A 16,579-nucleotide genomic window follows, 5' to 3' on the forward strand; every position below is an offset into this window, starting at 1 on the left:
AGATCAGAAGGCTTTGCATTGTTTGTGATCGCGGCTACATCGACGTTCCGGGCGGACATCACCCCTATATTCGCAGGGTAAGAGTACGGAATGGGGCGCTTTTAGATCCTAGAACAGGATGCTTTGGGAAAATACCTACTTTCCAGTTTTGTCTCAAAAACGATATTTTGCAGATCAGATCTCTTTTGGTATTGTAGATGATCTTGTACACACGGTAGTTGATCTCAGGAAGCCACAGTCAGTGTATTGGGTGCTCTGGAATGTTATTAAGAACGCAATGCAACTACTCCTGCCATCGCTTCTCCCTACCATACAAGCACATCGGCTAATTCTTATATAACACCTTGACCATAAATTCATGGCCCAGACCACGTACCAGTATCTCAATCTATCACTTTCCACTTACTTTGGATATCCCGTCAAGATGGCAACAATTCAGAGCCAGCCCGCTGAGCAACCTCACAAGCACCTGGACAACCGCATCGATGGCGAGTCACCGGACGTCGCTGGAGATTCAGACTTGTTGGCCAACGAGATGTCTAGTCTCAGCATCAATGGCCATGGTCGCCAACGTCGTCTACCTCGCTCCTCGGAGGTGAACCACCATCACTCGCCGCGCGGTGGCAGTCCCACCGGCTCCGCCCGAAGTGCATACACTACCCGTCGTCGTGTGAGCCGTACATCATTCAACGCCGGCGGCTTTTCCTCTGCCTACCGCTCCGAGGTTTCGAAGGAGCTCACATCCCAAGCCGAGGGCGAGTTCTTCGCCCTCACGGAACTCATGGCCAGCATGTCGAGACGAAGTCTCTCCATGAGAGAAGTCTGGAGCAAGATCATCGCCGAGCGTGAGGCAGCCTATGCTGAGATGGACCGCATGTGCGAGCGGTACGAAGAGTTGACGGAAGTCATCGAGCAGAAGGAGAAGGAGCACCACCACAACAACAACAACCAAGAGGAGCGCAAGCAGGATCTCTTGAAGGTCCGTTACGAGCTTACCGCTGCGATCAACAGCGCGTCGGACTTCAAGTTGAAGTTGGCCGAGCGCGACACCGAGTGCAAGGCCCTCCGTCATGAGATTGCCGAGTCCAAGGACGGTCTCACGTACATCCGTAAGGAGCACGAGGAGTTGAAAAAGACATCGGAACAGATGCGCATGACTCTCGTCGCCACTGAGGCTGCCCGCGCTGATCTTGAAGACAAGTACGGCAAATTGCGCGGGGAGCGCGAGGCTCTTGACCTTAAGTACACCGACCTGCAGTCTCGCCATGAGGAAGTCAACAGCCACTTCGAATCCGCCAACAAGGAGCTGGTGCAGTACAGGCAGAGCAACATGACCCTCAAGAAGGAGAAGCACGACTTACTCCACAAGGCGGGCGAGCTTGAGGATTCTCTCCGCAAGGTCGAGCACAGACACGACGAGATCAAGCGCAAGTACAAGGAACTCGAGGAGCTCTACGAGAAGAGGAAGTATGAGGTCAAGGAGCTCCATGAAACTGTCACACGCGTGAGGACCGAAAAGGAGGAATTCGAGCAACTCATTGAGAGACTCAAACGCGAGATTGAGGAGGAGCACGGCCGATGCGAGGACGCCGAGGACCGTTGTGGCAAGTGGAAGCTCAAGTGGGAGCACTCGGAGCGAGAGATCATCTCGGTCCGCGAGGAGATCTCTCGCATTGAGATGACCCAAACTGAGATGCGCGAGACCATCTCCAAGAAGTCCGAAGAGCTACGTGTTCTCGTCATTGAGAAGAAGCGCCTCCAAGAGGAGGGTGAGCGCGCCAGCGGCCGTGCCGACGACAACCACCGCCAGCTACTCTTGGTCCAGGAGACTCTCAGCCACACCGAGTCCCTGCTCAAGAAGACACAGCAGGAGATCCATAGCAAGACCGAGCGCATCGAGCGCCTCGAGCTCGACTACGGCCTTGCCAAGGGCCAGGTCGAGAAGCTGGAAATGGAAATCCACACCCACCAGTCCCTCGTCGCTAACCTCAAGATTGAGGTCGACAGCCTCAACGGCCAGTGCGGCACCCTCAAGGAGAAGTGCCACGACTGGGAGCAGAAGTACGAGGACGTGTACGAGAGCATTACCGAGATCGAGGAGGGCAGCTCCAGCTTCGAGTTCGAGATCTCTGCCATGCGCACCATGCTCCGCGAGACAAGGGAACAGAAGGAGCAGGCCATCACGGCGCGCAACTCGGCGGATCGTGAGCGTGACCAGGCGATTGCGCAGTACGAGGAGAAGTGCCGTGAGTTGGAGAGGCTTGAGGAGAGGATGAGCGCCCAGATGCACGAGATGAGCCAGCGTTCCGGAAGCAAGACTATCACAACGACGCGTTCGTACAAGGGCGGGAGCCACAGAATGGCCAGCCACAGTGGCTCGTCCAGCCCTACGGATGAATCCTGAGGGTGCTTGACGGATCAGGTTTTCTTTGTTTCCCTCTTGTCATTTTTTTTTTGTCTTGGTTAGTTGCTTAGTTATTGGAACGGGAGTTGAATCCTAATAATAATAAGTGCTTTTCCCTTTTCGCAAGTACAACAGTGCCAGGCTTGGGGTGGATGTAAAAGTTTGCGTAGCCATCATCTTAATTAAATGACATTGTTAAACATAGCAAAGCGTTTTGTCTGAAGGTCAGGGTCAGGTCTTGGTCATCATGAGGTCGACTTCAGTGTAGCGCGGGCCTGGCATTATGTTCATTAATATCAAGGCTTTTTACCCGAACAACCCATTATGTCCCGTCGAGTAGCAGCTCCCATTAAGTATTGATTCATTAGTTTCATGCAGTGTTCCGTCTACAAAAGCTATGCTCTTCCTGGGTATCAATCTCTTTTGCCTTTGTCTCCGGTATCGTCTTCGCTACTCGTCAAGGTGGTCTCGCTTGGATTAATCCTGAAGCTGAAGTCCACAACACCAACCAAGCTGCTAATGGAGCGTACTAAGCCCTCCAGATCATCGCACACGAGCGAGCTGCAGACCTGCAGCACGGCAAACTCGGTGTATCCCTGCTGTTCCACATTTCTCACGTCCAGGATGCTTCCGTTTCCGAGCGAGCTCATCATCTCCGCCAGCTCGGGGCTTTCTGAGGACTCGAAGACGCTGGGTGTCTGCCCTGACGGCCGAACCTCGGTCCCGGTCCTGGTGTGTACGGTGACCAGTCTGTGCTCGAGCTCGCTGCCCCGCCGTTGAATGGCTTGATCCGGTGTCGGTCCGCGGAGGTGCAGCAATCTCCGGGTGAGTTCGTTGGGGCGCGGGAGGTGCATAAATGGCGGAAGAGACTGGCCAGAAAGCAGGGAGTTGGACAAGAGGGTGAGGGTGGATAGAATGGTATGTTGCGTTGGCTCGATGCTGGCGAGGACCTGATTCAACGCACGAAGCCACTGTCGGTCGCTCTCCGACGAAGGGGTCGAGGGCAGGTCACGGGGCTTCCACGTGATGGTATAGGAAATCAGCGTGAGGTATCGCATGATACTGGTTGAGCGTCTGATGACGTCCTCGTAGGTTGCCCGCGGGAACTTGCCACCGATATCTGGTTCCCATTTCTGCCATTGGGCGTGGCTATCCAGACTAGGGAGCAGCAACAGAAGCTTGCCCAGGATCCGGCTTCTCTCCTTCTCCATCTTGTGGGCGGGCGTGCCGGGTTTCTTGATATCGCCGTCGGTCTCTTCCATCCTGGCCTTGATCGTTTCGGTTACCACGCTGAAGTAGTTGGCAAGAAGGTACAGTGAGGCGCTCAGGTCGCGTCGGAGCCATCTCCGGTCCGTCATGGGCGCGGGGAAGATGGTCCAGATAAAAGCGACGGCGCAGCCAGCGGCTACACAAGCAAGACGGTAGGGTGCCAGGAGGTAGGTGGGATAGTACGGCTGTCCGGTCGCGGCCGCCGCCGCTTCGCCGATCTTCTGGACCTGCAGCTCATAGCCGATGATGAGGACCTGAGTGATGATGGTGACGAGCCAGACGGGCATGAAACGAGGATACTTCAGAATAAAGTACTGTTCCACAAAAATGAAGAGCCAGAGGATGACGATGACTCCGGCAGTGTGCCCGACGACGATGTACCAGATGATGTAAGAGAAGATGACGGCCACGCATGTTCCGCCAACACGACACACGAAGCCGAAGATGGATTGGCCCGCTGTGATGGTCATCCCGATGGCGATCATGATCATCGCCCAGACCAGCCGCTGTTCGTTGAAGAATGTCTGCGTGCTTTGGAGGAACGCGGTGATGCCGATCGTCATGGTGGCTATGCTCACGCGGAAACCGAACATGGATTCTCCCGATCCCACGAAGCCCGAAAACTGCCTCAGGTAATTGCCAAAGTGCTCCCATGCGGTGCGGGCCGGAAGATGCTCGGGGTCTTTCTTCTTGTTGTATCCATCGCCTGCGTACACGATGTTGGCTCCCATCTCGGCGATGTCGGGTGTCTGTTCTGGTGACGCGTCTTCGGTGCTGCCGATGCCCTTGAACCACTTCTTGATTCGTTTCTGCGAGGGGATGATGAGGCGCTTCCGACCCATCGTGCCGTCGGCAACCTTGGAGTCGGCGAACATGACGAGATCCTGCACCGCCTCGCCGAGGGCAAGCATGAGCTTCTCCATGTACAGCATCACATAAAGCTGCGTCTGGTCGCGCTCCCGCATCCTCGTCTCCAGCCTTTTCAGGTTCAGATCCTGCAGCTCCTGCTCCGTCACATGCCGTCTCTCTCGCAACCAGGCCTTGAGCATCACACCCCTCTTGCCGTTGAAGTCTTGCACCCTCTTGGCGAGCAGCTCTGAGAAGCCGACGTCTCCCGGCTTCGCGTCGGCCTTCGTCCCGGCTTCGTTTTCGACGTCATCGGTCTTGGTCTTCTTCGGCCTCGGCACAAGTTCGAGGACGATAGAGGCGTGGTTGAGCCCCTGGTCCATTGCCTCGACGAGAATCTCGAACGGCTCGCACAGCTGCTCCATGATGTCGTTCCAGACCTTCTTCTCCCGGCTCCTCTCGACCTCAGAATCGCCTCGTGTGCCAGCGTTGGCACCCCATCCGTGTTCCTCAGACGCGCGGCGGAAAATATCGACGATGGTGCTGATCCCGTTCAGAGGGATCATGACGCTCCGCAGACGGTTGTAGATTTCGCCGATATCCTTGGAGTCAAGCTTCCCGTAGGCGATATCCCGCTTGGCAAACAGGATATCGCCGTGCATCTTCCCGAAGAGAGCCGCGATTGCCAAGGTCGTGGCCTTGAGCTCGCCCGCAGCTTTGGCCTCATGGGTGAGTTCCGGGCCTTTGTTCTTTTTCTTCTTGAACACGTTGCTGCCCTTGGTCTGGTGCCGCTCCAACATGTCGGGACTCGACAGCGTCTGAAGATAGTTCAATTGCAGCCGCATCGACTTGCGAACGAGCCCAATCACCCCCTTGAACTCGCCACTCACGACCTGTCGGCTGGAGACAGGAAAGACAAGAAGGGATACGCCTGTGGCGATACCCATGGCGGCGAGCATGGCGACTAGGAGGCGCTTAACGAACGACTCGGCCGCGGCGGTTGTCACCATCAGGGGGCCAAACGTGCAGGCGACGTTCATGAAGATGGAGTAGATCATGACGGGAAGGTTCGTCGCCGGGTACTTGGCTCGCAGCGTGTTGGATATCCAGATGTTGAAGAAGAGCCAGATGCCACAGACTGCCGATTGACTCGAGTTGTAGACGGGTAAACCAGAGGCCAACTCGTCGGCCGAGGCTGTGTTGCGCCTGGCCTGAACACCGGACCACAGCGCCAGCATGGAGATGGCGGCTCCGATGAGGATTCCGGAGACATTGAGGACAAGATTCTGCAGATACTTGCCTCTCGGTAGGATGGCAAAGGCGAGCACTGAAATGATGGCCACAAGGTAGCCTAGCGTGGTGAAATACTGCGCGACAGGTGGTGATTGGTAGATGGCGATGCCGATGATGGGCGGCAATGAGCCCTTGAACATCATGAGAACGGTCGGCACGTCGAGGCCCAGTCTATCCGTAAGCTTTTGCTTCGGGGCCGGCTTCCTCGATGCATGGCTGGCGGCTGTGGCGGACCGTGCTGGGACGCTCTCCGGCTGAGGTTCCGGAGACTCCTCATACCGGTCATCGGCGTCCGGGTCTGCCCTCTGTTCTTCGGATGACATTGCTGTTCAACGGTTCATCGGCCCCCGAGCGATTGGAGTGATTATCTGACCGTGTCGCGCTGTGGTTCGGTCCAACATTCCGTGCGTTAAGAGAGTTGAGACGGCTGGAGGCTGAGTTTTTCTTTCTCATACCTAGGCCGGGAAGGTCGGTTGTTTTTGTCTCTTGGGGCAATGATGTAATTGCGGAGTCCACCGGGTTTGCCGTGGGCTTCATGACTAGCGTAACCGTAGAAAATGCCAAGACAGGTATATATAATGCTGGCAAGGTTTGCGCTAACGCCTTTCGTCTCCCCGGCTCGTTGAACTCATTGGAGAGTTACGGGGGAAATTAAGCAGATCTAAATTAGTTGATGGTCTGATGTGGAAATTCATGCAGAAGCACGGGCCTCTATCCTGGCTATAAACACGAGATGAGCTATATGCGGGAGGTTAAGGGATATGTCAAGACAACGGTGATCAGCCCGATAAACATGTACCATTGGTTTCTTGAGCTGCTGTCTGGTGAGAGAGAGTCACCGAGCCCCCCTGCCAGGGTAAGATGCATCGTCCCTCGACTACCGAAAGGGCGGTCGGTGGGCGATGAGTAAGATCAATGAAACATGAGCGAGTAGGCGAGTAGCAGGTCCTCGTCTCGGAGAAATTGTTGAGCCAAGGTTCAGGCCGTGAGATGGATGGATAGAAATCAAATTACATCCAACAATGCCATATTTCTATGCACCGGCGATTTTATGGGCTTTCAGACATGCTATCCAGTCAGTTGTCAGGTCCCGTATAACAATCCTCGGCGCGCATGCATCTATCATCCCTGCCACACAGCCCTACACGCCAGGCTCTCGGGTCTGATATGGCTGTCAGGTCTGCAAAAACCCATCAAGCATTAGGCAAGCTCATGCGTGCACTGCTCTAGCATATCTCTGCCAGGCGCCCCTGAATAGGAAGCGGCATTCTTGTCGAAAAGAAACCCCGTACGGAGTACTGGGCACCGCCGGGGATCCTTCGCACGCGTTGACTCGGGCATTTACCCTAGGCCGAGCCGCGTTGCGGGATTCGCCACAAAATCCGTGGCGGGATTCGCTACTCGTACAGATTCCGTAGCAGGCCCAGACCGTATAGCATATTGTCATATAGTGCTCCGTAGTACGGAGTAAGGTTCGCAGACTTGGCAGTGGCTGGGGGGGAGGGGGGGAGAAATCGATCAAATCGTCTCATAATTTTGTTCAGCATGCTCGATATCGACCTCCACTATTTCATCAAGGGGATGTGCACGCACGCTGTCGAATGTGCATTGAGTAGTTGCACCGAAAGTTGGCCCACAGGAGGGAGTTTGAGTGTGGCATCCAATGATCACCCGCGCGACAATATGATGAAGTCCATTCCTCTTATCCCTTGGCTTGACCAGTCATCCAATCACTCAAGACAATGCACTTGAACTACAGACCCAGCCTCTCCCGGCAATCTACACATATTCAGTCTTTCGTAGAAGCCTATGTTTCTTGACCACTTCTCGCACATTGCAGTCCCACTGGTGTCCAGCGCTGCATCACCTCACGCCGTGTTTGACCAACGGATCTAGCGCCCTGCACAAAGGGCACACATGTTCTGCAGCGATTGGTAAGTGGTTCTACGCTCGGCCTAGATTGCATTCCGGCCAAAATGCCCAAACTGGTGGTGCATGTTGTTACCTGGGAAACACTGCCAGCACCGGTTTAGTCTATTTCGAGGCACAATGTGATCTCCGCAACGTTGAGTAGGAAATCGGTGCGTAGATTTAGAGATAGAATAGTCGTAAAGGTATCTTCTAAAGATGATGCATTGGAGCGGAATTTCGAATTATTGGGGCTTGGCAAACTGGGCGGAGGACGGACGAAACCTGGCACTCGAGCTTATGCCTTGCGCCAACGCTCATTGAGCCATCACTCAATGAACCTATGCAACCTTTGAAGGTTACGGTGGAATTGATTATCTTCAGCACTAGAAGCAAAATGCAGGGTCGATGATACGCCACATCCAACGCCCTTGAACCCCGTAAAAATCAGCCACGTCAGTCATCTACGTTTCCGTTAGTTAGCTCGCCCTCTTACCACTTCGGTCACTCCCCAGCGCTGAATGGACTCGAAGGTGATTCTTGACCATTGCCCAGGCCTCAGGTAGACTTGCAATATTAAAGGCCGATGGAGGCCAAGCACGGCTGGTCGACGTGCCGTTTGACAAGGAAATTACCGGCATCGCCAAGTACTCCTGACTGCGGGGTAATCCCACGCATCTAGCGGGTTAATATTTCCGTCTTATCCGTTGCAGTTATGTAAAGGAATAGATCGGCAGGCAAGTGTTTGACTCATTTGATGTGGTGTGGAAGAGAGATAGATCGGGCGAGCGAGGAAAGAGAACTGTTCCCTCTTCCCGCTTTCACCGAATGATATCAAACCAAGCACGCAGATGATTTCGAAACACTACCAATGGAGGAAAATAGGTGACTGTTGATTTCTCACGATTGAACCGATTTCCCTGTAAACACGTAGTCCAGAGCACACGTATCTAGTAGACCTGACTATGCTGTTGCTGTGGCCCACTCCAGCGATCCTCGTCAAGTACGCACCGAATGTGTCAGTTGAACGAGAACGAGAACGGAAACGACGGGTTTACAGATTTCGGACATTTCCTTCACCCCCGCACGGCCATTACGCGTTTCTTTTGAAGAGGCGACTTGTGGGCAAAGTGTCAAATTGGATTCCACTCGGTAAGCTTCTTCCGTCTGTCACCACGAGCCGCTGCCAGTCAGAAGGCTCGACACTCATCTTGCAATGTAACAGCGAAAACGAGCGTGATGATATTCACGGAAAACCCTAACGGATAAGGATGGCATGACCTTCATTCCGTGCCAGCCCCCGTATCCGACTGGCAAACAATCCACTTCCCCGCACTCCACGGCCCGGATCTGGGGTTGTCTGGGGTTCCAGTAGCCGGGGTCGTCCAACGGGACCAACCACGTCCTCGCGGTCCGTGTTGTGAAGTTGGAATATATCATGGGCAGGTTCCTTGTTCGTTAAGGTTTGGAAACGAGTCATTGAGACCGAGGCGTCAAGAACCTCCTCCTCGCTTCATCCCCAGTGCAAGGGTTTCCTGCTCTCTTCCTCCCCTTTCGGCCGTTGTCTTGGGCGAAATAAACAAGCTACGCCAAAATGGCTACCTCAAGGCGCTCCATTGACAAGAACGAGGCCGACATCATCGGCCAGGGACGCCTGTCTACGGATGTCCATATTGAAAAGGTGCCCGAAGCCATTGATGTCAATGGCTTTCGTGTGTTTGGTTTGAGCACCGAGGGCGCCGACTTCTACACGAACTATCCGGCGGAGAAGAGAAAGAAGGTCTTCCACAAGGTATGGCCGTTTGGATTGCGTCGAATGCGGCTTGGTGTCTAATCCACCTGTTAGGTTGATATTCGCTTGGTTCCGATGCTTGCTGTTCTTTACTTGATCTGTCACATTGACCGCGCCAACATTGGCAATGCCAAGATCGAAGGAATGGTCGAAGACCTGGGCATGACGGGTGTGCAATATAACACCGTCCTGTCTATATGTGAGTACATCAGCAGACCCCAGACCCTTTCTCCCACGCCATTCATTGAACCTCAAAAGAGCAGATCTGACATGCCGGCGGTACAGTCTTCATTCCATATGTTCTGTTCGAGGTCCCCAGTAACATCTTGCTGAAGAAATTCAAGCGCCCATCCACTTACCTTGGTGGCCTCACTGTTGCATGGGGCATTGTCATGACCTGCACAGGGCTTGTGAGGAGCTATGCAGGCCTGATGGTCACTCGTGTGCTCCTCGGAATATTCGAGTAAGTTTCTGTGATGAACCGCAGCGTCTGGTCATTTGAGAGTAAAGTAGTTGTCCCATTAAGAAACTACGTATGAACCGGAGAAGCGGTAGAGATACCCTTCTCACATGGTCCGTGCAGGTGGTACGCCATGTCTGTGGCGGTGTCCAATAGCACCGGCCACACGAAGCTATTCCAGCTTCTTTTAACAAACTCCCTGCTTCTCCTTCGCTGCTATCACGAGTTCCTCTAATGGCCCACCTGCTTACACCTAAGACTCCCAGGGCTGGCTTCTTCCCCGGCGCCATCTATCTCACCTCCTTCTGGTACGAGCCAAAGGATCTCTCGACTCGCATCTCGTACTTTTACTGCGCAAGCGCCTTGTCCGGTGCCTTCTCCGGTCTCCTCGCCGCGGCCATCGCCGAGATGGATGGTATTGGTGGTCTTGAGGGGTGGAGGTGGCTATTTGTCATCGGTAAGAACCGTCTCTTGGGCGACAGAGCTTGCTGCCAGACTAACAGTAACCCCAGAGGGCCTGGCTACCGTTGTTATCGGATTCGCCAGTTTCTTTCTGCTGATCGACACCCCGTCGCTTTCGACACGCTGGCTCGAACCCGAAGAAATTCGGTACCTGGAGCTCTCGATTTTCATCAAGCAGGGAGGCGGATCCCGCGAAGAGAGCGGGGCCGGAGGACGTGTGAACTGGAAAGACCTCAAGATGATGTTCACCAACTGGAGGATTTACGTGCAGGCCTACTTCTTGTTGTGCCAATCGGCTCTGTCTTATGGCATCAAGTTCACACTTCCAACCATCACCAAGGCCATGGGTTTTGCCACGACTGAGGCCCAGCTCCTCTCGGCACCGCCGTACGTCGCTGCTGCGATATCGGCCGTCTCGTTCGCCAAGGTCTCGGATCGGTTCTTTTGGCGAATGCCGTTCCTGGTCACTCCTCTTGGAATCGTCGCGGTTGCGTACTCCATCATTATCTCGCTCAACGGGGAGCTTGAGGCCAAGAAGGGCGTGGCCTATTTCGCCGTGGTTCTCGCCGTCGTCGGTATCTACCCCATCCAGGCGGCGGCCGCCTCCTGGAACGCGAACAACATCGCCCCGGCCTCCCGGAGGGCCATCGGAATCGCTCTGATGAACTGCGTCGGCAACGTCGGCGGCATTGTGGGGAGTTTCATGTATCTGGAATCCGAGAAGCCCAAGTATCACACCGGGTTCGGTCTCAGCTTGGCGTTCGGTGGCAGTGGACTGATTGTTGCTCTCCTGCTCGAGTGGAGTTATAAGTCGGCGAACGCACGCAAGGCCAAGATAGCCGATGAGGCCAAAGCCAAGTACACCGAGCAGGAGTTGTTCGACATGGGAGACAGGTCCCCGCTGTTTAAGTATGTGCTTTAAATAAAGTACGCCTATCGTTATCTTTGATAGATAGCACACCTGCCGGGCGCCAGAGGGCGTTGGGCTCGCATTGTATGGGTTGTGAGTAATAAGCCGAATTAAAAAGTAGCCTGCACGCAGACTATCATCAATATTTTGAGAGACATGTTCTGCCCGAATCGTTACGCTTTTTCAAACTCTGAGAAGGTTGCTGAGTCAATAAAATTCCGCTTTGGGAAACCAATACCACTTCGAAAGATTACGGATACAAATTTGCGGATTCAAACTTGGCCCTCACCGCCGCGGACCCGAACCCTCCCCTAGGACATCAAATCGGCGGCTTTATATTGATTTATCTTACCAATGTAACACAACGCCCACAAATGCTGATTACTCATAGCCAAGAGACAGATATAACCCCGCCCTCCGTGGAGGCAGCTGCGTCAGTATGTCGTCTGGTTGAATATAAATTCCCACATCCATTTACCAATTGAGAGAAACTTTGACCCCAGTTTCCTCCACCTTGCCAACTACCTACATCGTATATCATAACCAGCTCATTCTAGGGGCTAGAAATAGACTCCACTCTATACGATGGCTCCGCCGATCCTCAATGAGAATCAATTCGCCCACAGCGGCGACAAGACCACCTTCTACTGGTCCGCCGGCCCTTCCCAGGGACCGCTAGTGATCTTTGTCCACGGCTGGCCTGCAAACGGCGAGACATGGACACCTCAACTCCTGGCCCTCGCATCTCTGGGCTTCCGGGTCATTGCGCCGGACACCCGCGGTTACGGACGGTCCAGCGTACCGCAAGGGCCAGGCGCCTACGCCCTGGAGCACCATGTGTCGGATTTGCTAGCGCTCCTGGTTCACCTTGGCCGCGATAAAGCCATCTGGGTCGGTCATGACTGGGGCGCTGGCCTTGTCTGGGGCTTCGCCTCCCACCACCCGGACAAGTGCATCGCGGTGTGCTGCATGGCCGTGCCGTACAACGTACTCGACCCGGAGACTCTTGTCAGCCTCTGCAACCGCGAGCTGTATCCCGAGGCCGAGTTCCCCTACGCGCAGTGGGACTACCAAATCTTCCACAATGAGCAGCCCGAAGCCAGCGCTGCGCAGCTGCGTTACAACGTGCCCAACACCATCAAATGCTTGTATACGCCCGGCGATCCGGGCAAGTATGGCAAGATCGCCTTTACCAGCGCAGTTCGGAAAGACGGCGGTTGGTTTGGCAGCGCCCCCGGTGCGCCAGACGTGCCGTTCGAGGTGACCCTGTTCAAGGAGGACAAGCCTGCCTTTGACCGCATCGTGGCCGAGTTCGAACGGAACGGCTTCGAAGGCCCCAACGATTATTACCGCAACTTCGAGGCTAATAAGGCCTACGACGCGAAGGCGCCCAACGGGCGTCGCCTCCGCTTCCCTGTCCTGTTCATCGAGGCTCAGTGGGACACCATCTGCGAGACGAAGAATTCCAGGCTGAGTGACCCCATGCGGGAGCTGTGCGAGGATCTTACCGAGGTGAGCATCCAGGCGGGACACTGGGTTGCCATGGAGAAGCCGGAGGAGACAAACGCGGCAATTATTAGGTGGATCGCCACGAAGGTGCCCACTTACTTTCCCGGGTACTGGAAGACGCCTTTTGTGTCTCGTGTATGATATGAAGGTTTCAGGAGCAGAATCTCTAAACCGCGCAACTTACATAGAGAATGTTGTTCTGAAATACCGCCGCATGCTCAGTCATTCTCAGCTAGTGATATCGGCGTGCGCTGCCTGAACCTTCCATCGACAACAGCCGTGCTGGTGGGCGTAAGATGATGCATGCCGTCGATCTTCTCCGCTGATCTTGGGGCTATAATTCCCTAGCGCAAGGCGCTAGCAAAACTACCAGTACACGCGTATGTTTCTGTTTTGCATAAGGACTAATCATGAAATAGGGAGTCGAGCCTCAATTAGGCACCTGGCAGGACGGGTGGCGGTCTAGTTGTCCTTATAATGGGAGATATTTCCTCTCAAGCCCCAGTCCACCTGTCTGTCTGCCTCTGTGGATACTCTTGGAGATGAAAGGGTCAAGGTTTCTTATTGAATTGTCATCGTAGGTGGTGTTTCGACGGAGCCCACCCGTTGTCCAGGGATGATCTTCATCTAATCTCGGTTGCTTGGGATCAATCTTCAATCACAACTCTAGCCTTGAGTCGGATTTTTAACCTTAATAGGGGCATGAACCCGTCCAACGTAAACAACAGTAGTCTCTGACTTGTCTTTTCTTGTTTGGTGCTGTATGTGTTTTACACGTCGCAACTCGTGACTTTGATGTCTAACCCACGACCAACGCACATCAACACCGACGCCTTTGAGCCGGTGTATGATAGACATAGATGGTAGCGTCGCAGTCACAAAGGAGCTGGGAGCTTGACGACCAGCCCATGTCACTCAACTTGGGGCAGTATCAGCAGGACATTGCGTCCAAAGATCCAACGCAACATACAGAGTCGACCGTCCGGTGGCCATTTCACGATGCCGACGATGACAAACAGCCTCCAACCCCTGCCCGGCCACCGCAGGAGGAATTTTCATACCAGTATCAACCCCCCATGCATGAGACGCCAGAACCGGGCCGAGACCGCCTCCGCTACATTCTCAGCTACTGGGGTCTCGAGATCTTCACAGTCTTCATGGCTTTCTGTCTCCTCGCTGCCATCATCGCGCTCCTTGCGTATTACGATGGCCACTACATGCCGGAGTGGCCGTTCGAGATCAACCTCAACTCCGCCATCGCACTCCTCTCGACCTTCTTACGGGCCGCCATCGTTGCTGCCGTTGCCGAGATCATCGGTCAAATCAAGTGGACTTGGTTCACCGAGCAAAGCCGCCCTCTGCAGCAGCTCCAGGATTTCGATGGGGCGAGTCGGTCTGTTCTCGGATCTATACATCTCCTGGCGACGTTGGTATGGAGTCTAGGCTTCACGTCCGCCGGCCTCCTCGCCATCGGCGCCGCATTGGTTACTATCGCCAGTCTGACCGTTGGCCCCGTCACACAACAGGCAGTCCGCACAACTCCCTGCTCCATGCTGTGGGATCACGCGCCCGCCACCATGCCTGCCGCTCACTACGTGCCCGGGTCATCAGCGTACTACCGGGTCGGCGCGGGCATGTACCAACCGGAGGTGGACATGAAGAGCGCCATGATCAAAGGCATAACAGACCCGGGCAGCCAGGATAACCAAGTCACAGTCGGCTGCCTCAGCGGGAACTGCACCTGGCCCGACTGGGGCACAGGTGTTACTCATTCGAGCATCGGCATGTGCAGCAGTTGCCTTGACACGACGAAATTCGTCAGCCCGCCCGACCGCGAGGGAAATCTAACGTTGCCAGACCAAGATTCATACATCAACATCCTGGGGGGTAACTACATGTGGATAGGCTACAGTAACCTGTCCGCGTACAATGAGCTATTCACCGAAGAATTCTCTGCGGGGGCTTTCGTCTCGATGGCTAATTTCAGCATGTTAATGGTATCGCAAGCGCCTTGTACTTCGGATAACTCGACCGGAATACCCAAGCTGCACTGTCCGCACCGGCTGTCGCAGGACACCAACAGCTATTTCGACGGACTTGGGGACTACATTGCCGCTTCGTGCATCTTGTACCCGTGCCTGAAAGAGTTCAATGGCTCGTACGATGGCAACGTGCTGAAAGAGAAGCTTGTTCGCACCACCCCGGCGGTATTCGACGATGCCGAGCAGAGTTTGGAGGGCGGGAATCGCTTCTCGGGCATCGGCAACTACACGGCCATCCAGAGCCCGTGTGTGCTTGATGACGGCACCTGGTACGATATCAACAATCAGAGCAAGGCCGAACACGTTCCGGGCCGCACATGGACTAATGTCAGCTTGCCGGACAGCGGCGGCATGGTCGCAAGCCTGCCCAATGCGTGCCTTTACAAAATGGACGGGATATTTTTTCGGGCCATGGCCAGATTTCTCAGTCAAGAACTACTGAGCGCATCCTGCAAATACGACTCCATGCAGAGCGGCCACCTCAACTGCTTCAGCTCCTGGTGGCTCACACCGTTATGGGCTGACATGAACGCGACGGTGTCGAGCGTGACAAAGGCCATCGACAGCTTCGCGTGGGCCGTAACTAACAAGTTCCGCATGACAGGACTCGGCCCGGACGTTCCGGAATCAGCTGGCGCCCTCACCCCCCGGGACGCCGTGGTCTTGGGCGATGTCTTGGCCAGCACCACGTGCACCTACTTTGACCAAAAGTACATGGTTCTGCCTACGGTTCTGGTGGTCATCTGCGCGGGTCTGCTCGCCTGGGTCATCCTCATTAACTACTACGACCCCGAACAACCCGTCTGGAAGGGCAGCGTCCTTCCGCTACTGTTTTTCGGCCTGCACTACAGCACAGACCCGGGCACACCGGGCACACCGGGCTTGGGAACGGGATCAGGCGCCGCCGGTGCGGGCGGAACGACAGGTATCGGCGGTGGTGGATCCAAAGACAGTGAGCGGTTGGCAAGGAACATGACGTTCTTTGGCAAGAGTAGACGCACAGCGCCAGAGCTTTATCGTATCCAACGGGAGTCGGGACGAATGTGGGTACGGTTCAAAGGCGGGATGGACCCGGGGTTCCTAGAGCTAGGGACGAAGCGAAGCGATCCGGACGCCGCCAGTGCAAGGTTATTACGAGAGTCCAGGACCGGAAGGGACATGATTGTAAGCACTACAGCGAGATAATGTGTATATGATAATGTGTAGATCTTTTTGAGTTGTCACCAAGCCTTGATATAACTGAGATCCCTTCTAAGCGATACTCATCAGGGGACCCCAATCCTCTTTGATATCCCGTCTTTGGTCGTGATCAAACGTCCAATATGCCTGTCTGGATGAAGAATGAAACCCAGCATCGTTCCAGCTCAGTGTAGATTATTTTGAAGACATGCAATGGTATGACGGCTATTGCTATTGCCTGGTCACCTGGCGAAGATGGTGTAGAAGACTAGAGAAGCATTGGGAGCACTTTTCACTATAGTACATCCGCGCCAGACGGGATGCAATTTCTGGGAACACTAAATTCTCCCAGTTATGCTTACTAGCCACGAGACCTATCATTTGAGAAGATGATGTCTGCCCCATGCCTTAACGTGTGACTTGATGTGTAGTATTAGACCACACATGGACTCAATTGCTAACCCAATATGCAGCTGTTGAACACACGCACCAGTCCAACAGCCTT

General features: G+C 54.6%; 5 protein-coding genes across 5 annotated transcripts; 4 read left to right on the forward strand and 1 right to left on the reverse strand.

Annotated features, from left to right (window-relative positions):
• Positions 1 to 424: 424 nt before the first annotated feature.
• GLRG_09617 (uncharacterized protein) lies at positions 425 to 2,404 on the forward strand (the record flags this gene model as incomplete). The annotated part of the gene is made up of 1 exon (XM_008100302.1): positions 425 to 2,404. The coding sequence occupies one exon, from the start codon at positions 425 to 427 to the stop codon at positions 2,402 to 2,404; it is 1,980 nt and encodes a 659-aa protein (XP_008098493.1).
• A 413-nt stretch (positions 2,405 to 2,817) lies between these two features.
• GLRG_09618 (uncharacterized protein) lies at positions 2,818 to 6,135 on the reverse strand (the record flags this gene model as incomplete). Its single annotated transcript, XM_008100303.1, has 1 exon — positions 2,818 to 6,135. One exon carries the CDS (start codon positions 6,133 to 6,135, stop codon positions 2,818 to 2,820), a length of 3,318 nt encoding a protein of 1,105 aa, XP_008098494.1.
• Positions 6,136 to 9,314: 3,179 nt separating this feature from the next.
• Positions 9,315 to 11,356, forward strand: GLRG_09619 (major facilitator superfamily transporter; the record flags this gene model as incomplete). The annotated part of the gene is made up of 5 exons (XM_008100304.1): positions 9,315 to 9,512; positions 9,567 to 9,711; positions 9,798 to 9,975; positions 10,239 to 10,429; positions 10,485 to 11,356. 5 exons carry the CDS (start codon positions 9,315 to 9,317, stop codon positions 11,354 to 11,356), a joined length of 1,584 nt encoding a protein of 527 aa, XP_008098495.1.
• Positions 11,357 to 11,929: 573 nt separating this feature from the next.
• GLRG_09620 (uncharacterized protein) lies at positions 11,930 to 12,994 on the forward strand (the record flags this gene model as incomplete). The annotated part of the gene is made up of 1 exon (XM_008100305.1): positions 11,930 to 12,994. The coding sequence occupies one exon, from the start codon at positions 11,930 to 11,932 to the stop codon at positions 12,992 to 12,994; it is 1,065 nt and encodes a 354-aa protein (XP_008098496.1).
• Positions 12,995 to 13,929: 935 nt separating this feature from the next.
• Positions 13,930 to 16,080, forward strand: GLRG_09621 (uncharacterized protein; the record flags this gene model as incomplete). Its single annotated transcript, XM_008100306.1, has 1 exon — positions 13,930 to 16,080. The coding sequence occupies one exon, from the start codon at positions 13,930 to 13,932 to the stop codon at positions 16,078 to 16,080; it is 2,151 nt and encodes a 716-aa protein (XP_008098497.1).
• Positions 16,081 to 16,579: the final 499 nt, after the last annotated feature.

This window comes from Colletotrichum graminicola (genome assembly GCF_000149035.1).
Source record: "Colletotrichum graminicola M1.001 genomic scaffold supercont1.50, whole genome shotgun sequence".
Taxonomy (NCBI): Eukaryota; Fungi; Ascomycota; class Sordariomycetes; order Glomerellales; family Glomerellaceae; genus Colletotrichum; species Colletotrichum graminicola.